The 24,917-nt window shown below is 59.6% G+C and overlaps 2 protein-coding genes across 3 annotated transcripts; both read right to left on the reverse strand.

Moving 5' to 3' along the window:
• Positions 1–1,556: 1,556 nt before the first annotated feature.
• On the reverse strand, positions 1,557–20,132 carry LOC144277882 (syntaxin-binding protein 2-like). Its single transcript, XM_077838906.1, has 16 exons — positions 20,115–20,132; positions 17,585–17,660; positions 16,764–16,867; positions 15,442–15,590; positions 15,114–15,198; positions 10,170–10,300; positions 9,919–10,026; positions 8,929–8,986; positions 8,323–8,388; positions 7,541–7,621; positions 7,069–7,207; positions 5,565–5,671; positions 4,967–5,056; positions 2,792–2,877; positions 2,149–2,315; positions 1,557–1,636 (listed from the first exon to the last, which is right to left on the reverse strand). Exons 1-16 carry the CDS (start codon positions 20,130–20,132, stop codon positions 1,557–1,559), a joined length of 1,545 nt encoding a protein of 514 aa, XP_077695032.1.
• TRAPPC5 (trafficking protein particle complex subunit 5) lies at positions 19,093–22,748 on the reverse strand. 2 transcript variants are annotated; one of them, XM_077838692.1, is made up of 2 exons: positions 22,624–22,748; positions 19,093–21,954 (listed from the first exon to the last, which is right to left on the reverse strand). In XM_077838692.1, exon 2 carries the CDS (start codon positions 21,948–21,950, stop codon positions 21,384–21,386), a length of 567 nt encoding a protein of 188 aa, XP_077694818.1. In that variant the 5' UTR covers positions 21,951–21,954; positions 22,624–22,748; the 3' UTR covers positions 19,093–21,383. The 2 variants fall into 2 exon arrangements, with proteins under 2 accessions (XP_077694818.1, XP_077694820.1); XM_077838694.1 differs by having other exon boundaries at positions 22,531–22,636.
• Between the last annotated feature and the right edge of the window lie 2,169 nt (positions 22,749–24,917).

The raw sequence follows: 24,917 nt of genomic DNA on the forward strand, positions 1-24,917 counted from the left end.
CCCTCATGCTTCTGGGGGCAGGCTGAGGGGTACAGCGCATGTGGCTGGGGTCCCCCTTGCCCCGGTGGCAGCCCAGGTGTAAGGGCAGCCATGGTGGGAGCTGGCGAGCCCACAGTTGGGCAGGTGTCTCTGCTGGAGCGTTTTAATTCCGCGCCCCCAATCCGCCGCCCACCTGCCTGGCAGCCGTGCAGCAATTATCCAAATGGCTGTTAATTGCGGCTGATAATTCCCCATGGGGATCAGGGGTGGAAAGCTCCGCAGCTGAGCAGATTGGGGCTGGGCCCGAGCAGCAGGTCCGAGGTGCCAGGGTCTCTCACCCCGTCCACAGCAGGCACGCAGCGCTGGCAGGGCTCATTTGCCCAGCAGGGAGACAGGAGCTGGCCCAGGGGGAGGGGAAACGGGGCCTGCTGGGCTCTACGGGACTGACCTGTGCCGGGGCACGTTCCCAGCACGCTGCGTGTGCAATTATTAGCAGGAGTATGAGGGGAGAGAAGGATGGGCAGAGCAGGGGGGGCTGGGAGGCAGGACTCCTGGGTTCTGTGCTGAGCTCTGGGAGGGGAGTAGGGTCTAGGGGTTAGATCAGGGGCTGGGAGGCAGGACTCCTGGGTTCCATGCCCAGCTCTGCCCCCAAATCCATGTGAGTCACTCCTGCTCTGGGTGTCTGTTATTGAGGTTTCGTGTCACACGGGTGCTGCTGGGCATTTTCCAAGCCCCCTGGGGGGCTGGGATCGATTTTTGCCAAGCCTGGGGCACTCTGAGGCTGGCAGGTGCTGGGGAGCCATGACAGGGTGAGATGGGTAGGGGCACAGGAGGGGTGCAATGCAGAGTCTGGGCTGCAGGGGGGCGCATAGGCTGAGAGTGCCTGACCTGGCTGGTCCCCTCGTGCTGCGGAGAAGAACTGCATTTTCTCCCTCTGCCTGTCTCCCACCCAGGGCAGCCCCCAGCTGGGCTGGGAAGCAGCCACCTGCCCTCCCGTGAACCAGCCAGGGGCACTGGGCTTGAAGGGGTGCTAGCCTAACGTGGCCTAGGCCAGGCCCAGATGATCACAAACAGGGCGAGCCCAGCCAGGCCATCCCTGAGACAAACCTGGCTCAGGCCGGGCCCCAACCCATGGCTGCATGGCCAAGTCAGTGCCCTCCAGCCCCCCGCCCTCCCCAACTGCCTGCAATAGCCGTGCTGCTCTCCCCCCCGCATATGCTGGCAGAGGGGTGACAGGAGGGGGAGGGGCGGGGCTGTGCTTTGGGTCCCAGGCAGGGGAGGTAGGAATGGCTGAAGCTGATAGATAATGGAGCCTGACTCTCCCCCTACCCCATCAGGGGCAGGGGGCCACAGGGCACAAAGGGTGACAGCCCTAGAGGCTGTGCCAGAGGGAGGAAGCCTGGCCTGCCCCCTGCCCTAACAGCCAAGCAGCCTGGGGGTCATTCCCCCCCGCCCCCAAGAACTGACACCGCAGCCAGGAGTAGGGGGGAAGGTGCCTTGTTGAGAAGAGGAGGTGGAGCTGGGGACAGCGAGCTGGAGCTGTGGGGGGCAGAGTCTCTGGGGGAAGGGGGCTGCTTCTAGGCCTCCTCGGGGTCCAGCTGGTTGAGGGTTTGGACGTCATCCAGGAAGCGCTTGGGGGTCAGGATGTGACTGGAACCTGGGGGAGAGAGAGGTGGTTGGCAGCGGTGGGCACAGTGGCGTGGGTATGAGGCTGGCATCACCATCACCCCCATCCTTGCAGCTGGACCCTGCTCTAGTGCAGGAGGGGAGGAACTGTCTCCTACCCCCTGTGGCCTGGCACCGCACCCCTCGTGCCGCTGTACCCTGCACGGCCAGGCAAGAATCCACGCGCTGACACTGTTCCTCACCCTTGGGTCTTCGAGGGGTGTGTGCAGGGGGTGAGCCATATCTCTATGGGTGTTACTGGGGTGTCTGACTGGGCCCCCACACATGGTCCCTGGGCAATGACAGGCCTGGGGAACCAGGGGCCAGGAGATCAGGCGGCTAGATACAGGCCAGGTGGGGCAAGGACATCTGTTCCCAGGCCCCCGGGTGCGGGAGGACAGAGGGTAGCATGGGTGCCCTGTGGGTGCTGGGGTCTCCCCCTCTCAGGGGGTCCCAACTGTCCCTGACCTGGGCATTCCAGCCGCCCTTCCCCCCAGGACTTGCCCCATTCATCTATCACCACCTCCCACTTGCCCTTGGTGGCTGGGGTCACTTCATAGGTGCAGCGCATCTCAGACATGGACACCCCACCCAGCACATAGATGCTGAGGCGCGGGCCTGTCCGGTACTCAGCCGCTGGCTTGTTCTTGTGCCAATGCCCAAAGCGGGCGCTGGGGGGAGAGAGGGGCAGTGTGGATACCAGGGGCTCGCTGAGGGAATGCCAGGTGTAGGGGTGGGCACTGCCTAAAGCGGGCGCTGGGGGGAGAGAGGGGCGGTGTGGATACCAGGGGTTCACTGAGGGAATGCCAGATGGAAGGGCAGGGCCTGGAGGAGGCTCGGGAGCAGGCCCTGCCCAAGAGGGTGGGACAGGAGTCCCAAAGCAGGCAGAAGGGAGTAGGGGAGGGTGGCACCTGCCCTGGGCTGGGGGTGCTGTCTAAAGCTCGGCCAGTCCCTTTCCTCCATCCTGGGCCCTGCTGTGTTGAGGGACTGCTGGGGTGAGGGGGACATGGTAAGAGCGGTCCAGGGCTCCAGGTTGTTGGGCAACCCTCCCCCATAGACGGCAGGGTCCTGGCCACACACTCCCAGGCACAGAGGCTCCTACACCCTGGGGGCCGGGGGGGGGGGCGTTGTCAGGGCTCTGCCTTACCTGACAACAGCCTGGGAGCTGGTGGTAGGGACAGGGTCCGAGACGAAGGGCCATAGATTATTGTCCAGTTTGTCCTCAATGATGTCCTGACGGGGGGAGGACAGGTCAGCAGGGGCTAAGCAGCAGGAACCTCAGACCTGGTGGCCAAGCCAGGCCGCACTGGGGCGGAGGGGCTGGGGCGGCTCCTCACTGAATGATTGACAGTCCCTGTGGGGAGCAGCCTGGGGCCCCCTTTCCAGGGTGGGGCATGGGGAGCCAGCAAAGAGCATGCTGACTCCTCCAGTGATGCCCCCCAACTCCCCACATCCCCCTCAGCTGCTCAGTGCCCTGCTGTGAACTCCCCACCCATCCACCGTTATGGGGAGGGCAGAGACCTCCTGCAGCTGGATCCAGGGCCCCTCGCTTGGGATGGGGAGGCAGGGGGCTGCCCTCAGTGCCCCTTCCCTGCTGTGGGCAGATCCAGGCCCTGCCTCTTGCCCCATGAGGTGCATCCCAGACACGCAGGGGGCCCAGGCTATGATACATCCTAATGCCACATAATAGGGGCGTTTACATTAGTCCGCTGCGTTGACTTGTACAGGGAGCTTAAGGCCTGCCAAGCTGTGGCTGGCGCAGAGGGGGGCGCCCCTGATTGGATTAGGCATAGGACTGAGGTTACCGCTACTACCTGCCCCAAAATCCCACAGGAGGAACCATCACAACGCTGGAACAGGGGCCTGGGAGCCTCCCACCTGTGATCTGCCAGGGACAGGAGCTCCGGTTGGGGGGCTAATTCTTGGCCTGGAGGAGCCCCAAGCCAGTAGGTTGAAGGCAACTAAGTGTGCCCCCCACCCCCTTGAGGAGTGCCCCACAGGACAGGGTGATGAGGGGCTCAGCCCCCAGCAAGGATGGGGGGAAGGAGTGACTATGTCACCTCTCACAAGCTAAGCAGGTTTGGGCCCAGGCAGTGCTTGGATAGGAGACCTCTAAGGAAAAGCCACTGGGTGCTGGGGGGCGCGAGTGAGTCAGCAGAGGGTGCTCTATGACCCCAGTGCGGCGCTAGGGGGTGCTGTAGGTGAGTTGGGGGGGGGTCTGCAGGGGGCGTGACCAGTACTGTGCTGCAGGAGTTCATCCTTTAGATGAGCGTCAAACAGCTGCTCCTCACTGGAGGTTAGACCAAGGACCCTGCCAGCCATTCAGATTCCAGTACCAGTCATGACAGTGTGCTGCCTGGATCCCCTGCATTTCCAGCCCCACACACTGATCATCTCCTGCCCTAGACTCTCATGCAGCGCTACTGGGCCGTTGTTAATAGCTGCCTGCCACTCCTTAGGAAGAATTCAGCCCCGGTGAGGGACCGCTGTATAAACCGCCCGTGCCCCACCCCAGAGGTGGCAGCATCTCAGCACCGGGTAAGACAACTCCCCTGCACTCGTGTCTATGGTTGAAGACCCCTAAGGACGGCAGCAGGAGAGGACTCTCTGATGAGCCCCTCACATGGCTAGAGCCCTGCGCAGATACAAAAGTGTGGATGTGCATCAGCCCACAATCCACAAGCCGCCTTTTACCTGTATCCGCATCCACACCGACAGCAGCTAGCGAGGGTGGGGAAGGGGCAGCGTGGAGGGATTGGGGGCTGGGGGAAGGGGCAGTGTGGAGGGGGGGTCTCGAGGAGAAGGGGCAGTGTGGAGGGGGTGGGGGCTGGGGGGAAAGGGTGTCTCATCACGTGCCGCTCCTGGGGGGGGTCACGAGCGTACACGGCAGCAGCAGAGCATGTTGCATCACAGTGGGGTGGAGGGGTGGGGTGCCGGGGCTCTGCCCCCTCCCATCCCAAATCCTGCTGCTCAGGAGCTGGTGGGGACACTGGTGCTGCTCGAGCTGCTGGACAGGAAGCCGCGCGGTGGGGCGAGTGGGTGCCGGACAGCCCCAATTCCGACCTGTCGTCCAGCCACTGGCTGTGGGCCGGCGGCCCCGAGTGCCCTGCGTGCCCCGGGCTGCCTGAGCTGGATGCCGCGGGCCAGGCGCTGCTGGGGAGTAGAGCCCTGCACGGTTGTATCTGCAGCCGATCCACTATCGGCAGAAATGGGGCGCGGATATGCAGGGCTCTACACATGGCTGACCCCAAACCACCCCCTTGGGCCCAGCCTGCCAGTTGTGACCCCAGTCCCCAAGGCCAGGAAGCAGATGGCCCGGTACCTCCATGATGTCCTTGAGCATGGGGGTCCAGCGGGAGAGCTGGTAGCTGGACTCCAGCCGCACCTTCCTCTTCGGTCGCAGCTGCCCGCTCTGGGGGAGGAAGGGAGAGGGGGTGAGAGGCAGCAGGGAGGAGGTGCGGGGTGGGAACGGGGGCAGACAGGGAGAGCGTGGCCTACCTGAGTCGCGCCAACCAGGCTGGTAGGGGAGAGGCAGAGAAAAGAAAAGAATGGATCACTGAACGAGAGAGAGAGAGAGGAGGGGAGAGAGACTGATGGGAGAACAGAGCTGCTTCCCCCCATTCGCCACATGGCCACCCCACACAGTGGTCACCAGCTCCAGCTCCCTAGAGATCTGAGGTCCTGATCCCCAGGGTCCTCTGCCAGGGCAGAAGAAGTCACCCCAGATGGGGAGTAACTCAGGGGTCACCCTCATATGGGGAGGGTGTCACCCCACTGTACAGGGACAGAGGCCACCTCTGTGCTGGGAGTAGGTCACTGCCATAGGGGGGCACCTCCAGGATGGCCTGGGCTCCCCTGTACAGCACAGATCTGCCCCCTGGCATGGGGACAGCTGCTGGCCCCTGGCCCCAGTCCCTTACCCCAGGCGTGAGAGAAATGCCCAGGAACTGCATGTTGTGGATGATGTCTCTCTGCTGCTGGATGTTGGCATGCTGGATCAGCTTGGTGAGGTTCTCCTCGCTCACACCTGCACAGGGACAGACAGGTCAGTGCTAGCACCCCTGGGACGCACCCACAGCCCAGGCACACGAGTCCGTGGCCCCAGGAGTCCTAGTTCCCCGATCAGATCCTGAGATCCTGCTCTTCCCACCTCTCTCAGAGCTGGGGGTAAACCCAGGAGTCCTGGCTCCCAGCCCCCCTCTAACCCACTAGACCCCACTGCCCTCCCAGAGCTGAGGATAGAACCCAGGAGTCCTGGCTCCCACCACCCGCTCTAGCCCACTGGACCCCACTGCCCTCCCAGAGCTGGGGTTAGAACCCAGGAGTCCTGGCTCCCAGCACCATCTGCTCTAACCCACTGGACCCCATGCAGTTAATGATTGAATTTAGGTTCTTGCTGCTCTTCCCTCCACAGGTTCTCTCGGGCACTGGGGTCAGGGGTCTCTCTAGTTCCCCCTGGCAGTGCAATGGGAGCCCCCGTCCCCCTGATCTGGGCTTCCCCTTTTGCGGCCAGTCAGGTGCAATGTCAGAGCTGAGGCCTGGCTCTTTAAGGCTGTGAGGCCTTGAGCTGGAGGGAGGGCAACATGCCCCACCCCTGCCCCCCCAAACCATTTACTGCTGCTTAGTGCAGACGGGGAGGCCTGGCAACTCCACAGCACCCCCTGGCCAGGAAACTGGGCAGCCAGGCAGCCAGAGGAGCCACATGAGGGCACCCTGGCCTGGGCAATGGGCGCGGGTCAGTGCCTGAGCAGGGTTACAGGAAGGGCCCCGGAGCAGGGCCCTGCCCCACCAAGCCAGCATGGGGCAGGAACCGATGGGGGAAGAGGGACTGTGCCAAGTGTCAGGGTCAGGGAGGTTCCCTAGACCCTGGTGAGCTGGGGGAAGGGGCTGGATGCAGCAAGAAGCAGGGAGCTGGTACAGGGATGACACAAGGGGTGGGCAGGGAACTGGTCGCAGGAGGCTCAGAGACAGAACATGGTATCTGAACAGCCTGCAGAAAAAGAGGGATGTCCCTCCTCCCTGCAGAGAACGGGCTGGGGGGCTGCTTCGGGTGTGTTTCTCCATCCCCCCTTCCTGCAGAGAACGGGCTTGGGGGAGCGTGGAGGGCGGACACTGCTCGGAAGGCAGCAGCAGGGAGCAAAGGCCGCCAGGTCCGAGCCCAGGGGGCAGTGCGGAGCGTGGGCACAGCGCACTGCCAGGCTCGCAGGCACCGAGAGGTGGGCAGAGGGGAGACAGGGCTGTAGAGCCAGGCTGGACACAGGCCCTGGGAAGTGGCTGGCTGGGAGGCGCCCTACATGGCTGGGGGGCGTGCCAGTCTGAGCAGTGCTATTCCCCCCCAGCCCCACAGGCCTGGGCCCTGCCTCCAGGAATGCCCCCTGCAGCAGCAGGCCCCCCAGTGCTCCCCCTGCAGGCCTGTGGCGTTACCATTCTGCAGGAAGATGTAGATCAAGATGATGCAGATCTTGTCGTAGGCCTGCACGCTGGGGTCCAGCAGGACGGGCACGATGATCTTCATGGGGTCCTTGATCTTCTCTCCGTCCACGTCCGTTCCCATGGCCAGGTCCTGTGGGGGGAGGGGGCGCACACACAAGGCCCAGGTCAGGCCGCTCTGCTTCCTCCCGCCCCCGCAGCAGGATGGGAGATGTGAGGGCCCCACTACCCACAGCTCGCCTACCCCCCATGCCAGGGCCGCCTCCTCCCTGGGGTCAGCTCCCCCTGGGATGAGCAACGGGCCCCCAGGGAGTAACCCGAGCCACATGTCCCACTTCTGCACCCCCGGTGCTGCATGGGGGGGATGACCCTGGCTCCATCGAGCCTGCGGGTCTGAGACCCCTCTCTCCGGGCTGAGGCCATGAGCCAGACTCTGCCCCAAGCCAGGCTCTGCCCACAGACCCACCTGCTCCACGCTGCACAGCTTCTCCACCGTCCCTTTGAAGTGCTGCATGCAGTGCTCAGCCAGGTTCAGATGCGTGGAGTACTGCGGGGAGAGACCGGGGCACGGGGGGAGTTTACTGCATCACCGGCTGGTCCAGAGCACCTGAACCCCACAACCCACAAGGAGGCCCCTCAGCCAGAGGGGCAGCCCCAATCGGTTGTAGAAGCTGAGTATATAGGGATAGTTTTGCCCAGCACTGATGTGCAGCCACCTCTGGGGTGGAGCGGGGCAGCGGGAGGGGAGGATCAGGAGGAGGGAGCAGCTTCCAAAACAGCCCACGGCTTCTCTGTTAATCACCACAAGGTTGGGGGCTTGGAGACCAGCAGGTGTTGGGGTACCTGTGCCAGTGGCCAGGAGCTTTCTGTTGGCACATGGCCCAGTGGCACCAGGAGTGGCTCCAATGGGCTGGTTTGGAAGCCCACCAAGGCCCTCTCCCGAGAGCTGCAGCAGCAAGGTACGGGCATTACCCAAGGGCTGCCATTGGTGGGGCAAACGTGGCAGCTCTGGGCACTGACAGGCAGGCTGCTGCCCATGGTGCCACACAGCACCTGGGGGGAAAATGGCTCTGCCCAATGGGACAGGTCAGCAGCTCTCATCAGGCAGTAAAGCGGAGTACCCCAGAGTGCCCTGCCCCCCCAGGAGAGTCCCTACTGTCCCTTACCAGCCCCACAGAGCACCCTGCGCCTCCCATCAGTCCCCTGAATGCCCTGCCCCCCGCCCACTAACAGCCCCAGCCCTGTTACCTTGTTCAGCTCTTTGTGATACTGGGGCATCTTCTTCAGGATCTGGGACAGGTCCTCGATGTTGGTCTGGAGGGAGGCGGTGGTGAGATCCTGGCCGCTCCCAGCGCTTGGAGCCCCCTGCAGGGCAGAGGCCTCACCTGGGGACAGCCACAGCAGCCCAGCCACGTGTGCCAGGGCCAGGGTGAGTCACTCAGGCCATGCGTGGCTGCGGCTTAGATTAGACCTGCCCTTCCCAGGCCAGCTGGAATGAGACGGGAGCCCCGCAACCCGAGCGCCCCTCGAGATGTAAAGCGGCAGCAGGCCGGGGAGATGCCAGCGTTGGCTCCCTGCAGCTCTCCCTGCGCGGCCCCGATCCTGCTGTCTGATCCCGCCCCATGGGCCTCTGCCCTCCCCCACTGTGGGGAGCTCCAGAGCTCTGGCTGGGGGGCAGAGGACTCCACATACACCTCTTAGCCCTTTACAGGCAAACCCTGGGAGCAATGGGACAGACCCCCCCACCAACCCCCTCCTGGGGCAGCAGGACAGCCTCCCCTTCCCATCAGTGGCAGTGGGATGGGTCCCCCCGTCCCGGACTCCCCAATTGCTCCCCCCCAGCCCCCGCCGCACCTTGTCCGTGGTCAGCCTCTTGCTCTCATAGAAGGTGCGCAGCAGCTCCGTCACCTTCCTGCAGCAGGGAGAGGGGTCAGGACGGAGCCAGGCACTGCCTTGGAGGTAGGGGGTACCCTGTCCTATGCTAGAGGGGATGGAGCCCCCGCCCCATGGGCACCAGGGTTCTCTGCCTCAAGAGCCTCAGACAGGCTGGGGGAGGCCCTCTTCCTAAGTTACCCCAAGGCAGAGAGTTCAGTGCACCTCTGGGGGCTCCTGGCGCCCTGCTGGCGGGGCCTGGGGGCAGTGGCAGGCCCAGTAGGAGGGTAGTGAAGGACTCACTCAAGGGTCTGTGAGGTGCATGGGGAGACCCTGGGATCGGGGGAAGACAGTGTCCAGGGGGATCCCCGAGACGAGATGTGGACAGCGGCTCTGGAAGGGAGGGCTCAGGGGTCCTTTGGGGAGAGGGGCTGGGTCCAGGGTGTCTCAGCATTCAGAGAGGAGTATGTCTGAGGGACAAGCTCCAGCACTGGGTGGGAGGGGGAGGGGGGAGTCCTGGCACTGAGCAGGAGAGGGGTGTGTTACGGGGGGTGTCCCTGCACTGGGTGGGAGAGGAGTGTATCCAAGGGGGAGTGGGGTTCCAGCACTGGGTGGGAAGGAAAGGGGAGGGGTGTGTCCAAGGGGGCCCCAGGGTAGGGAGGGGTGTGTCTGAAGGGGAAGATGGGGGAAGTCCTGGCACTGGAAAAGAAGGGAAGGGATGTGTCAATGGGGTGGGCTGTCCTGGTATTGGGTGGGGAGGGGAGAGGTGTGCCAAAGGGGGGCGGTAGTGGGTCCTGACGCTAGAAAGGGCACGGAGGGGTGTGTCTGGGGGGTCCTGGCATTGGGTGGGGCACGGAGTGGTGTGTCCGGGGGGGGATGGGTCCTGGCCCTGGGTGGGGCACGGAGGGGTATGTCCAGTGGATGGGCGGGGCATGGAGGGGTGCGTAAGGGGGCAGGGCTGAGCGCGCTCACTTGGAGACGTTAGCGATGTGCATGTGGCGTAGCTGCACCCCGAGTTCGTCGTCTTCGTCCAGCAGCGCCTCTTTCTCCTGCGAGTCGCTGATGCCCGTCGTCTCGTACCTGCAGGGGGGAGATGGGGTCAGGCTGCGGCACCCCTCGCCCGAGCGTGGGGGCTGCGGAGCAGTGCAGGTGCCTGGGCCACATCCCCCCCAGCCCGCCTGAGGAGGGGTGCGGGGCGCCCCCTGCTGGCAGCCAGGCCCTACTTGTAGGTGTCTTTCTCGATGCTGAGCAGGTCGTAGGCCATGGCCTGGTAGGTGAGCTCGTGCAGCAGCGGGGACACCAGGTCAAAGCTTCGGTCCACGATCCACAGCTGAGAACGGGCTTTGTCGGGGCCCTGGGGCAAAGGAGAGAGAAACCCGTCACCCCCTGCTCTGGCGGAGGGTTCCTGGCCTGGCTTACATGGCACAATCCAATGGGCCCTGGTGGCCTGAAACATCACCACCTGCCCTCTCTGTGGCCCAGCCCCCAACCCCAGGGGGAAGCCAAGAGACACCCCCCAAGCTAGCTGGGACGTGCCCTGGGGTCCCGCCCTGACCGGCGGGGAGAGCTCCCCACCCAGCTGCGCTGCAACGCCCCCTGCAGGGATGGGTTATCTGCCCCTCATGCAAATAGCAATGCCCCCCTCCCCCAAGCACGCTCTCTGCTCGTGCCTCTCCACCAACAGGAGCATGCCCCTTACAAGGCAGCCCCCCGACTGCCCCCTGCCCCATATGCTGTGTGGGGACGGGAGGAACTACACCAGAAGGGCCTGGCTAGTCTATCATGAACCAACACCAGGCCCAGAGACTCTTTGATACAAGGTCCCAGAGGGGGACGACAGGACATTATCCCTATGCCCCACCCTGCATCTGAGCTGGGACCCCATATGAAGCTCTAGCCCCCCACTCCCAGCCTGGGTGGCCCCCCAGCATCCAGTGGGACAGAGACCACTCAAATGGTCAGCATGTCAGACCCACATCATGGGGGGGGCTGGCCCAGGCCCCGCTTCCTGCCTGATCAGCATGCACTGCCCTCTTTGCGCAGCAGGTGGCGATAGGAGACCAGCCCTGCGCTCTCATGGCAGACCGGCTCCAGCAGCCCCAGTGGAACCCAGCCCACTCAGGAGCACCTCGGCAAGGGGCTGCGTCTGCTCTTTGCTGGGTAGCACAGACAGTCGGGGGTGGGTGGGGTGGGGACGTACAGCCCCTGATGCTACCCCAACTGTCCCACCTCAGTATGTGGCCCGATTTTCAGCCACGCTCGGGAGCAGAACGTCGGACCGGCCACCACCCACCCGCCTGGCAGGTCTCCACAGCCTCTGGGTAAATGGGTTGAGGCTGACGGGGGAGCGCCTCTCTTGGAGGAGTATCTGGCCCCCACCACTGTAGCACTATCATTGCTGCATCCTGCCCCCACATGCACGTGGGGCTGGGCAGGGCTGTCACCCCATTGCAGAGGGGGACGGAGGCCCGAGGGGCTGGGTGACTCACCCAAGGTCACACAGGGAGTCTGTGGCAGAGCAGGGACATGAACCCAGAGCTGGCGCCATCATTCCTCTCCGGCCCTACCCAGCCTGGATGGGTTGCTATGCCCAGCCCCCACCCCCACCCTTCCGGGACTCTGCTCACACCTTTGCCAGTTCAGCTCTGCTGGAGGGATCCCCGAGTGCAGATGGGGGCTGGCGTAACCACCGGGTCACCCCACCCTGCCCAGAGCAGAGGGGTGGTTAGTGCACTGGTGGGTGCCACAGCACTGCCTGTCCCAGCTACCCCTCAGGGCTGGCAGCTGGGAAACATCAAGGCAAGAGGGACTAGTGCAGACAAGGCCCCAGGGTGCTGGGACCGCGGGCTGGGTGGCTTTGGAGACCTGACTGCTAGAGGCCATGCTACAAGAGACCCTGGGGTTCTTTCTGCGCCAGCTGGCAAGGCAGGGGCAAATTGGACTGGCCAGCCAGGATTGTGCTGCATGGAGCCAGCATTGCATTGAGAGCAGGGGCTTGAGTCAGCACCCCCAGCCCTGCAGTGGGCGTGCTGTCTGGATTCTATTGAAGGGGGCTGGGCAGGCAGGACTCCTGGCTCCTATTCCTGCCTCTGCCACCTACTCCTGTCACGCTGCTCCATGTCTCAGTTTCCCCCATGTAACATGGGGATAGTGCTTACACCCATGACAGGGAGGCTTGGCAAGAGCCTCAGGAATATCTCTGGGGGGACTCACGGGAGTAACAGCAGCAGGGTGTGCACAGAGCAGGATTTTGCCCTCCTGAGAGCAGCCATCAGCTCCTGAGAATAGCCCAGATCAGACTGGGGCTGCAGGCTGGAGCCAGCTCTGCTACAGCAAGTAGCTCCGGTGGTTAACAAGCATGCTGTCAAGCCCTTCCCTGTGTAGATGGTTTTGGCAGCCAGGTGTGTGCCAGGCTCCCCTCTGGAGGCAGGCCTGTGCTGCCAGCTGTGAGTTACAGAGCATCTGTGCCATGGCAGCCAGCTATCCCAGAGGGGGGCCCCCCTGCCTGAGACTGGTATCATTATCCCCATTTTACAGATGGGGAAACTGAGGCACAAATGGGGGAGGTGACTTGCCGAAGGTCACCCAGCTGGGAATGGAACCCGGGTCTCCCGTTCCAGTCCAGGGGTCTATCCACTAGGCAACACTGCCTCGGTGGATGGGAAAGTAGAGAGGAATGGTGCGCTCATGGATCCACAGGGTCGGTGCCAGGGCCCCAGCTGTGGAAGTCTCTGGGAGGAAGCCCTTTGCTGTGCCAGACCCCAGGACAGGCCACATGGCCTCCCCACCACCTGAGACTGAACCGCTAGGCTTCACCCCGTGAGCCCTGCCCAGCGAGTCCAGCTGAGACAGATCCTGGTAGAGACCCGTCCACTCCGCAGGGCCCGACGCCCCTCAGCCCGGGTGACAGGGCCACTCACCCAGCATTGTCAGGACAGTTGGGTTTCTTAGGCACCTGGACCCCAGCCCGGGCAGCCCAGCCCACTGAAGGTTAAAGCAAGAGGCTGTTCTGGTCAGCCCAGAGCCCGGCCGAGCTGCAGAGAAACCTGTTTTCAGCTCCGGGTCTCTCGCTCAGGGCCTGTCTACATGTAAACCACTTCAGCTGCTCCGCTTCAGTGATGCCGCCTTTCCCATACACCCGAGCGACGCAGTTGCACCGACCCAATTGCCTCGTGTAGACCAGGCCTCGGCCTGACCTTGGTCAGTTCTCAGGCGAGAGCTCCCAGCTTCCCCCACTTATCCCCCAGCTCAAACCTTCCCAACCCTGTGTGCTCGAGCTGGGGGCCCTGCTCCAATTCCCTGCTGGGAGCATCCAGCCAGGGGCCATTGGAGCCGGCACGATCTTTCTGGCCCCCAGGCTGATCTGGGTTGGATTCTCTTCATTTCACCAAGACTTGGAGGTGACACCACCCCCATGACTCTTACCTTCCCTGAGAGTCCTTCCTCCCCACCCCCCACCAGAGAAGCCATGAAACATATAGGGGAAACTGAGGCACACATCAGATTCATAAAAGATATTACAAACATTCCCAGTTGGTCACAGGTGCACAGTCTCCCAGCAGCTTGGCAAAGGCTGGAGGCAAAAGCAGAGGCAACAGGATGGAGAGATCTGGGCAAGCCTTGGATTTTACATCACTTTGCTTCTCCTAGGGGGACAGGAGCCACTGGGTTTCCCTTGCGAGAATCCAGGGGAGGGTGGGTTTGCAGCTCCCCTCTGCTGGGGGTGGGACGGGGATGGCAGGAGCTGGGGGAAGCCCACAGGCCAGGGCTGACTGTGGCTAAGGCTTAGGAGAGGTGGGTTCTATTCCTGCTCTGACAGACTCCCTGCATGCCTTAGTTTCCCATTTGTAACACAGGCCACCCTGCTTCTCTGGAAGGCTGAATTCATTAGTGAGGTTCCGATACCATGGTGATGGGTGTAGGAGCACACACAGACAGGAGTGTCCAGGTGTGGAAGAGGCTCTGTCATAAATATAAAGGGAAGGGTAACCACCTTTCTGTATACAGTGCTATAAAATCCCTCCTGGGTAGAGGCAAAACCCTTTCACCTGTAAAGGGTTAAAAAGCTAAGATAACCTCGCTGGCACCTGACCAAAATGACCAATGAGGAGACAAGATACTTTCAAATCTGGAGGGGGGGGCGGAACAAAGCATCTGTGTGTGTGATGCTTTTCCCTGGAACAGATCAGGAATGCAGTCTCACAACTCTTATTAGTTAGTAAGTAATCTAGCGAGAAATGCATTAGATTTCCTTTTGTTTAATAGCTGGTAAAATAAGCTGGGCTGGAGGGAATGTATATTCCTGTTCTTGTGTCTTTTTGTAACTTAAGGTTTTGCCTAGAGGGATTCTCTGTTTTGAATCTGATTATCCTATAAGGTATTTACCATCCTGATTTTACAGAGGTGATTCGTTTACCTTTTCTTTAATTAAAATTCTTCTTTTAAGAACCTGATTGATTTTTCATTGTTCTTAAGATCCAAGGGTTTGGGTCTGTGTTCACCTGTACAGATTGGTGAGGATTCTTAGCAAGCCTTCCCCAGGAAAGGGGGTGTAGGGCTTGGGGGGATATTTTGGGGGAAGACGTCTCCAAGTGGGCTCTTTCCCTGTTCTTTGTTTAAACGCTTGGTGGTGGCAGCATACAGTTCAAGGATAAGGCAAAGTTTGTACCTTGGGAAAGTTTTAACCTAAGCTGGTAAGAATAAGCTTAGGGGGTCTTTTGATGCAGGTCCCCACATCTGTACTCTAGAGTTCAGAGTGGGGAAGGAACCTTGACAGGCTCCGTGTGCGAAGCTTAGTTCTGAGACCAAACTGCCCTGTTTATAAACAGAGAGATTGTGCTGGGCACACACTTCCCCAGTCAGTGCCTCGGTTTCCCCATCTGTACAGAGGGGATAAGGACACTGGCCTTTGTAGAGCACTTTGAGATCTGCCCACAGCCAGTGTTAGAGAACGGCTGGGGCCATTAGTCCAACCACACAGGGAATGCTATTGTTCTGCCAACCCTGCAGGATCTCCAAGGGGGTCTAGACCCCCCCCCTCCCCCCCCCCGCCAGGATCTCCGAGCAGCTTCTAAATCACTCCTCCTTCCTTCTACTTCTCGTGTGCTCCCCCCTCTCCCCCACAGCTCTGTCCCATGGCGAGGGCGTGGCCGGCACAGCTTGCTCACCTGTCCCATGCTGGGCTCGTATTTCTTGAACACCTTGAGTTTGGCCAGCACAGCGTGCGCCAAGTGGAAGTTATCTTCATGGTCCCTGCAGCAAAGACAAACCCTGTGGGTCAGAAACAGCTCCTCCCCCAGGGGCACACGCACTTCCTGTAGGAGATAACCAGGTACCCTCGCCCTCTGGGCACACTCACTTCCTGTAGAGGATGGCTGGGTACCTCCCCATGGCACACTCACTTCCTATAGGGGATAGCTGGGTACCCCTTCCCCCGGGCACACTCACTTCCTGTAGCGGATGGTCAGGTACCCTTCTCCCTCTGGGCACACTCACTTCCTGTAGCGGATGGCTGGATACTCCTCCAGGGTTTCACACAATGTGGCAATCTGCTCTGCCAGCATCTCCATCTGCTTGTTCTTTTTGAAGAAGTGGTAGGGGCTGAACCAGTTGTGGAAGGTCTGTGGCCCGTCCAGGGAGTACACCTGGGGGACGGGGGAGAGCAGAGATCAGACCCTGGTGCCAACTGCTGGCAGCCAGGCCAGCTGTGTCCCATACCGCGCCCCTAAGATGCGCTGTTGGATCAGGCCAGCCTGGCGGAGCCGTAGCAAGCCCCTAGTGAGGGAGAGATCCCTTTGCCAGTGCCACTCCTGTTGTAGTAGAGGGATAGCGAGCCAGAGATTCATGCACCAGCCTGGGATGAAGATGCCCCAGGTTCAGGTCCTTACGTGGCTGCAGACTCTCGGGTGCCCTCAGGGGTGTGTCTCTGCCCTGGAGAAGTCAATGTTGGGGGAGGGGGCTTGGCCACGCTTCTAGTCTGGCGAAAGCCCCAGCATAGTTGTGGGCAAACCCGGCATCAAGGTGCATCTGCCGCTGTCGCTTATTTCACTGGCCGAACAGAACGAGCCACTGGGGCAAACGTGCTTGGACACCAATAAATAGTATCGGCCCATGAAGGGTTTGCTGGCGCAACGGGACGGGTGAGCCAGCAAAGCCTCCTGACGGACACTCAGCTTCTACCAGCCAAAGCTTCTCTTGGCACAGCTGGCACCGGTACCCCAGATGAAATCAGCTAGAGTGGCGAAAGGACTGCTTTGCCAGCGTAACGGCATCTACCCAGGGGCTCTGCCAGCACAGCTGCATCAGTTACAGGGGGGATTTTTTCTCTCATGTCCCTGTAACAAACCCATACCAACAAAGCTTTTGTGTGTAGACCAGGCTCATGTCTCTCTGTGCCTCAGTTTCCCCAACAATGCAATGGGGCTGACACCACAGTCCTGCCCCTCAGGGGCGTGAGGGGGGAAATCCACTGACGACACAAGGAGGGGATGGGGCAGTTGGGCAAAGGGCAGGCGTGTGGAGTATCGGGCTGTCTTGCAGGCCTGGTATAAATCATCAGTAAGAGCTGGTAAAGCCAGGGAGGCAGGGCCCTCCTCCCCCATACATCTACCATCCCCACCAGGTGCAAGCCAGCGATTCCACGTCTCACAGGGTGTGAGCAGCCAGCTAGTCCCTGCTGCCCTGTGCTGGCGTCAAACCCGGGGCCCTAGAAGGGAAAGGTTCCCCCCCCCGGAGCCACGTGGAACACTAAGGATGGGGTGTCGTACGTCACCATCCACCCCGGGGGCCTGCTCCTCCAAAACCCAGCCACCCCTCACCTGGCTCTCGCAGGGCAGGAAGGCCATGTTGATCTCCTTGAGGGTTTTGATGGCCTTGATGATCCGTGACTTGCTCAGCTCGTTGAACAGAGGCTCAGGACAGGCTGCGAGTGACAGGCACAGGGCTCAGGACCCCCAGCACAGCGCCAGCCCCCACGGACGGGGCCAGACCGGGCACAGCAGGGGCAGTAGTGCTGCACGCCTGTGGGGAACCTGGGCAAGCCAGCAGGGCCACACAGGAGTCAACGATGAGTCCAGCCCCCCCGAACCAGAGTCATGCCGGGTTCTCGCCTTCTGCAGCATCAGCAGCGAGGGGGAGCCACAATCTCTCCTACGCAGCCCCTCCTGTCTCACACCCTGCCCTCAGCCCCCCCGCAGGGCTGAGTGACCGGAGTGTACAACATAGGATGATGCACAAGGAGAAACGGGGACTTGGGCTCCCCCTGCCGCTGTAATGGGGAGAAACAGATCTGACCCTGACACACTGGGTATTCTGGTGCTGTCCCATCCCCCCACCGAGTTGGGACTGACGGAGCAATGCATTCAGGGAATGGTAGCCAGAGGCCGCCTTTCTGGGCGCATGCTGCAGGTGTCTGTGAGCCGTGCTGGCTGGAGGCAGGCCCGTGGGGGAGAAGGGGGGGAAGGAATAGGTGGGGTCGTTCGGTCTGGCCTGCTCGGGCTGCATCCCCTGCAGGAGGGCAGAGCATAATCAGGGTGCTGCGCACTGGCCTGCCGGCAGAGAGAGATCCCCGCACCCCCGGGCTTCAGTGTGCTGCTGGCCAGGCTCCCAGCTGGGGGATCCCCCGACCCCCGATATTCACGGTTGATGAAGAAGACGTGAGCTGCCTTGTAGGTGAAGGTGGGGGTGCCCTGGAAGTCATTGATCAGAGTCTGCACCTACTGCAAAGGGGGAAGAGGGGGGTTGTCAGGCTCAGCCCCTGGGGACTCAGAGCCCAGCATGATGCCATCGGGAGGTAGGCTGGTTTTCACCCCCCTGGCTCTGGGCTCCCTCCCTGCCTGGAGCAGGGCATGTGTCCATGTGCCCGGGACATCCTCAGGGCCCAGCCACGTCTCTTGCTGGCACACAAGTGTCCGTGCCCAGCCTCAGATGGGGCCTGGTATTGCCTTGCTGCTGAACTAAGTGGGCTCTGAGCAGCGCCCAGGGAACAGCTGGCCGAGCAGCAATCCCAGGCAGCTACCATCAGGGCCCCCTCCCTCCCCGGGCGCCATGCTGGGCACCTACAGCTTCGCCACGCCAGCTAGCCTGGCAGGGTGTTCGGAAGCTGTTTGGACTCCTCGACCAGCCATTGTGACAGGTGAGAACCTGGCTGTCCTGTCCCAAGCCCCAGGCCCCAGCTCGCAGTCCTCTCCTACAGCGCTCCTTCCGCGGGCAGCCCCGGCAGGTTCTGGGCTTCACCCTGCTCCGCCAGCGCCCCCTGCCCCTGGTCTCCCTCCACTCGCCTCCCTGCTGCAGATGCAGGAGCCTCCTCCCCCACAGCCCCTGCTCCCTGAGCCTCTGCCTCAGCGACTCCTTCGCTTTGAGTCTCAGCTGAGGTCGCCTCTCTCCGCCTGCTGCACCTGCCCATCCAACCCCCACAGGACTGCACTGCGGAGAGGTCTGGGGGACAGTCTGTGCCTCCCGTGGCAAAGAACACGAAGCCCAGCTCTGGGGAAGCAGCCTCTTGGGGAGCCCTCTCGTTGAGGTGGATTGATTACATCAATAGGAGAGCGCTCTCCCGTAGACTTATCACATCTTCAGCAGACCTGCTAAACTGCCACGGCAGCATTGATCACAGTGGTGCCGATTTAGCACTATAGTGAAGACAAGCCCTGTGTGTCTGTGCATCACCCAACCCAATGCAGCCCCAATCTGGGTTGGGGCCTCTCAGCGCTACAGTCATACCAATGGCAACAGGCAACGGACTCTGAGGTGTCCTTTGGGCTACCTACACATCAGCAGTATATCCGCTCTATGCAGACTCTGAACATCAGTAATGGGCACTGTGTAACAGAACTTCCCACTGTACTAAAGACAGCTGAAACACCCTAACATTAATCTTCCATGTAAACAATTCAAGGGGTGGAATGTATGCTTAAAGATAAGGAAGATGACAGTGCCTTAGCTGTCAGAGTGCAAGCAATCATGAACAGAAGGATGCTCACAGAAGAACTAAAACAGAGGGGAAATGTCTATGTGACACTCTCACTTTCAAGAGATGATCCACACAATCCGCAACTGTGAGAACCTGTAGGGTATTGTGCTTTAATGGTGCCTGGAACAAAACCTTGCTTTGAGACTCAAGCGTTGAGGACACACGCACATGCAGGCTGGGTATAAACTGATTTTATTTGTAGAGTTAGACAGGTCCTGCTAGGCTTTCCCAAGATTATATACAGCACTCATTGCCCAAAGAGCATGTACAATAGAAAAGTGATCAATAAAACCAGCACACACAGAATGCAAAACAATTCATTTCTTTGTGAACCATGGGATGCAAAGGAATGAGTGATGAACCTGAAATGGGGATGGGGGAGGGTAACAACCTGACAGAGAGAAATGAAAAAAGGCCATTTAACTAAACTGAATTTTAGTTTGTTAACTAGGAAAAAATTATCAGCTTGGTAAAGATCCAAAGCATCAGATTCTCTGGTTAAAAGGGGCTCATTGTCAACGTGAGGATTTTGAAATTCAAGGTTTTGACAGAACCTCCCTTTATATAACAACATTCTGAAAATTTCCATTTTAACTCAAGTTCCTTTTAAAAAAAAAGATGCGTGAGGGGGAGAGGAAGCTTGCTTTTCTGTTGATGCTTTTAATGCTCTTTTCAGCAAGGAAGAAACTGACAACAGAGGAATAGTGAAACCGATGGCATGGAATTGCTGCACAAAGGAAAGGAGCTGAAAAGAGGAATCTCTTTTCTTTGCAAACTACTTCCTGTCAAAGTGATATTAGGAGTTACTCGCAACTGGTACAGATGCAGAGTTTTCAGTGAGATTTGTTTTCAAGCCAGTCATGTCCCTTTCATTAAGCTTGCACTGTGGGGGTGGAATAAGGTATCACAACTCATTGCCTGCTGAATGTTTAGGGACAGCAACTTCTCCAGCAAGAGCAGAGGCTGCCAGACATCACAACACAGCTGTTTTGAAGGTTAAACAAAGCATCAAGTTTTTGAAGAAAATCCCCACTGCTCCCACATTCAGATCTCCCCCAAACACTGTAAACCAGCAGCAACAGAGAATATGTTCCCTGTGGCAGGTCACCTTTCAGGCAAGAAGCATGTTAAATCTCGTCTGGGAACAGCCTGGCTGTTGGCATGGTAAAGATGTCTAGTTTTGTGTTTCCATCCTCACCGGGCACTGAGCATACATGCCGCAGTTTGAAAGCGTGAGCGTGCTATGCTCTGAAAGGAAAAGCTGGATTTGGGCCCCACAAAAAGCTCCATTTTAACTCTCAGACTAACTGACCCATTCAGAACCTGCTTCATGGGCAGCAGAAGGGGAAGCTTCTGACACAAACTCTGTCCCTGTCCCCCCCACCAGTGTGTCTCAAACCTGCCTTGGAGGGATCCGCTCTAGAAGGCAGTGGGGTGCTCAGTGCTGGGCTTTGCTAGGACTGCCAATCAGGGCAGCTCGTTGGAGCTGGCTGCGCGAGTGGTTCTGGGGCGTGGCTGCCTGTCCCACTAAGAACCATGCTGAGTCCCACACACACAAGCAGTCAGAAAGCAGAAGTCAGAACTGCTGAAATAGGCCAGAGCAGAAGCAGCAGCCTAGGTCTAAAGATGCTGCAGCCCAGGAACCAGTACTTCTTGACTTTATTTTATTAAGCTGGGGAAAGTTTCAGTTTTCTCCAATCTTGAAAAACAGGTCACACACCCACCTCCTGTGGGGCAACTGCTCTCCCATCAGCTTTGCGGGCAGGGGGTTGGGCACATGGGAAAAAACCTCCTGATGCTGCCCCACCAACATATCTCAGCTCTGCACGCGGGAGAGATCATCTCATAGGCAAGAGCAGAGTTCAGAGTCTAAGTCTGTCTACAGACAACAGGGAGGTGTAATCCCCACTCGGGTGGAGATGCACACACTAGCTCTGTTCAAGCTGGCACACTAAAAGCAGCAGCAGCAAGGGCTAGCCACCAGAGTGTGTACCTAGGATCTCAGACTGGATCATGTTCTGGCAGGGGCTGCGGCTCGAGTTAGCTGCCCGAGCACAAGCCTGTCTGAGATTCTAGGTACGTCCAGGGTGGTTAGCCCCAGCCACGCGCCTGTGCCACCACTGCTACTGGTATTTCTAGTGCGTTAGCTCAGTCAGAACTAGCCTGCGTATCCCTACCCGAGCTGAGCATGACAACCGCCAGCTGCAGTGTGGATGCATCTTTGGCTGCCAGTTGGCATCCCTGGCAGCAGCCAAGAATTGAACAGGGGGTGGGGGAGCGGAAGGGAGGGGCAATTAATATGACGGGGAGATGTGTTCCACTGGAACTGGGCTGAGGCCCCCTCTGCTTCATGCAGGTTCATTCTGATCTGCACCAGACCAGCCCTTTGAGGACATCCTAACACAGTCCTTTTAGTTACACAGTGCACATGTACAAGAGCAGCACGCCGGCTCCCCCAGCAGTGCGCTCAGCGGCCGTCCAGGGCTTTGTCTCGCGCGATGACGGACTCGTCAAATTTGATCATGAGGGTGGTGCCCTTGTGCCAGTGGGCCGTCACCTTGGCGGGGAAGCCACTGTAGGTGAGGATGGCTTCCACGATGCCAGCTGTGAAGGAGGCACAGTTGAGCGTGCTGTTCTCCTTGGGCACCGAGATGTATGTGTTGATCAGTGGCTCTTTCTCGATGATGTAGTAGGTCTTGTCATCGTCGTTGGCCTGCTCCAGCTTGTCCGCCTCCTTCCCGAACAAGGCCTTCCACACCGTCACCTTGATGAAGAGGAGAATGTTGATGACCTTGGTCTCCCGCTTGCCGTTTTTCTCCCGCATGACCAGCACATCCAGGATGCGAGCTCCCACTTGCTGGCCCAGCTCAGAGAGCTTGTTCTGGAGCTCAGAGACGGAGTAGACCCGGTTCTGACAGTACTGGACTATCTCGGAGAAGAGCAGAGAGAACGCGCTCAGGCTGACCTCTGTCTTTGGCCGGGTCAGAGACCGCTCCAGGATGGCAGATTTCCCACGAGTGAAGCGTGAATCCATTGTCCTAAAGGAGAACAAAATACTCAGTTCTGTGGGACAGGTACCGTCTCTTACGAGGTGTCTTTGCAGCGCCTGGCACTATGGGGCCCTGAGTGCAGCTGAGGCTGCAAAGTGTTACTGCGATACACAGAAGAAAAAATAAAAGAAATCTGATGAACAAATCTCTGATGTGTCTATAGCACCTTCCATTCCCACGGGCTTTACAACAATACCTCTGCAGGGATCCCGTACTCAATGCGGAGAGGCAGCCAGCCACCTTTGGGGTGGGGTGGCTGCGCATACAGGGCTCCCTGGTCCGGCGCCGAGAGGCAGCCAGGCTTGGGGGGGCACACAAGCAGGGGGGCAGCACAAGAAGCACAGAAGGAGCCGCCCGACTGACGCCACGTGGGGTGGGGCAGGATTTGAATCTAGGGAGCTAAAAGTTGACACCAGAGTTGGAATCCGGCTGGGGCAACGGCTTGGGATTCACACAACTGCCGAGGGCCTTGGAGGGATCCCGAGGGCCCCCCCTTACAGGTGGCGAGGAGACCCACGCGTCCCTGTGACCCAACCCCGTCACCCTGTCCCCAGCACCACGAACCAACGCCAGGGACGGCCCCCGCCGGGCTCAGGCGTGCCGCCCCGCCCCCACCTCTCCCGACCCGCGCGCCGGGGGCCCCGGCCGGGCACTCACGCGCGGCGGGGGCGGGGCGCCTCTCTCCAAGAGGAGGAAGAGAGAGCGGAAGCCAATGAACCGCCCCCGTTCCCGGCCGCACTCTGCGCTTTACGGCTGCCGCTGCTGCAAACGGGCCGCGCCGCACCAGCGGGCCGCCGGAAGAGGCCGCAGGGAGGCGGGGCTTGGTCACCACAGCAACCGGGACTGGTTCTCGTAGGGGCAGGGGTCACGTGGTAACGGGCTCGGCTGGCGGGAGCGGGGGGGTGCCGGGGGCGAGGCCGACTGCTGGGTGTGGCTCGTTGTCAGCCGCCAGGCTGTAGGAAGCGAGCGCGAGTTTGTCCGGGAGGTGTGGCCTAAGGGAACGCGGTGGGGCTTGTTGCGAACACAGACCGACAGGGCTACCACTCTGAAACCTACACTGTGTCAGCTACACCCTGTGTGCCAGTTATACCCTGTGTCACCTACACTGGGTGCCAGCTACACTGTGTCAGCTACACCCTGTGTGCCAGTTATACCCTGTGTCACCTACACTGTGTCCAAGATACACTGTGTCAGTTACACCCTGTGTGCCAGTTATACTGTGTCACCTACACTGTGCCAGCTACACTGTGTCAGCTACACCCTGTGTGCCAGTTATACCGTGTTTCACCTACACTGGGTGCCAGTTACACTGTGTCAGCTACACCCTGTGTGTCAGTTATACCCTGTGTCACCTACACTGTGTCAGCTACACTGTGTCAGTTACACCCTGTGTGCCAGTTATACTGTGTTTCACCTACACTGGGTGCCAGCTACACTGTGTCAGCTACACCCTGTGTGCCAGTTATACCCTGTGTCACCTACACTGGGTGCCAGCTACACTGTGTCAGCTACACCCTGTGTGCCAGTTATACCCTGTGTCACCTACACTGTGTGTCAGCTACACTATGTCAGCTACATCCTGTGTGCCAGTTATACCCTGTGTCACCTACACTGTGTCAGCTACACCCTGTGTGTCAGTTATACCCTGTGTCACCTACACTGGGTGCCAGCTACACTGTGTCAGCTACACCCTGCGTGCCAGTTATACCCTGTGTCACCTACACTGGGTTCCAGCTACACTGTGTCAGCTACACCCTGCGTGTCAGTTATACCTTGTGTCACCTACACTGGGTGCCAGCTACACTGTGTCAGCTACACCCTGTGTGCCAGTTATACCCTGTGTCACCTACACTGTGTGTCAGCTACACTATGTCAGCTACATCCTGTGTGCCAGTTATACCCTGTGTCACCTACACTGTGTGTCAGCTACACTGTGTCAGCTACATCCTATGTGCCAGTTATACCCTGTGTCACCTACACTGTGTCAGCTACACTGTGTCAGTTACACCCTGTGTGCCAGTTATACCGTGTTTCACCTACACTGTGCCAGCTACACTGTGTCAGCTACACCCTGTGTGTCAGTTATACCCTGTGTCACCTACACTGTGTCAGCTACACTGTGTCAGCTACACCCTGTGTGCCAGTTATACCGTGTTTCACCTACACTGGGTGCCAGCTACACTGTGTCAGCTACACCCTGTGTGTCAGTTATACCCTGTGTCACCTACACTGTGTCAGCTACACTGTGTCAGTTACACCCTGTGTGCCAGTTATACTGTGTTTCACCTACACTGTGCCAGCTACACTGTGTCAGCTACACCCTGTATGCCAGTTATACCCTGTGTCACCTACACTGGGTGCCAGCTACACTGTGTCAGCTACACCCTGTGTGCCAGTTATACCCTGTGTCACCTACACTGTGTCCAAGATACACTGTGTCAGTTACACCCTGTGTGCCAGTTATACTGTGTCACCTACACTGTGCCAGCTACACTGTGTCAGCTACAACCTGTGTGCCAGTTATACCGTGTTTCACCTACACTGGGTGCCAGTTACACTGTGTCAGCTACACCCTGTGTGTCAGTTATACCCTGTGTCACCTACACTGTGTCAGCTACACTGTGTCAGTTACACCCTGTGTGCCAGTTATACTGTGTTTCACCTACACTGGGTGCCAGCTACACTGTGTCAGCTACACCCTGTGTGCCAGTTATACCCTGTGTCACCTACACTGGGTGCCAGCTACACTGTGTCAGCTACACCCTGTGTGCCAGTTATACCCTGTGTCACCTACACTGTGTGTCAGCTACACTATGTCAGCTACATCCTGTGTGCCAGTTATACCCTGTGTCACCTACACTGTGTCAGCTACACCCTGTGTGTCAGTTATACCCTGTGTCACCTACACTGGGTGCCAGCTACACTGTGTCAGCTACACCCTGCGTGCCAGT

The sequence above is a fragment of the Eretmochelys imbricata genome, chromosome 20 (assembly GCF_965152235.1).
Source record: "Eretmochelys imbricata isolate rEreImb1 chromosome 20, rEreImb1.hap1, whole genome shotgun sequence".
In the NCBI taxonomy this organism is placed as follows: Eukaryota; Metazoa; Chordata; order Testudines; family Cheloniidae; genus Eretmochelys; species Eretmochelys imbricata.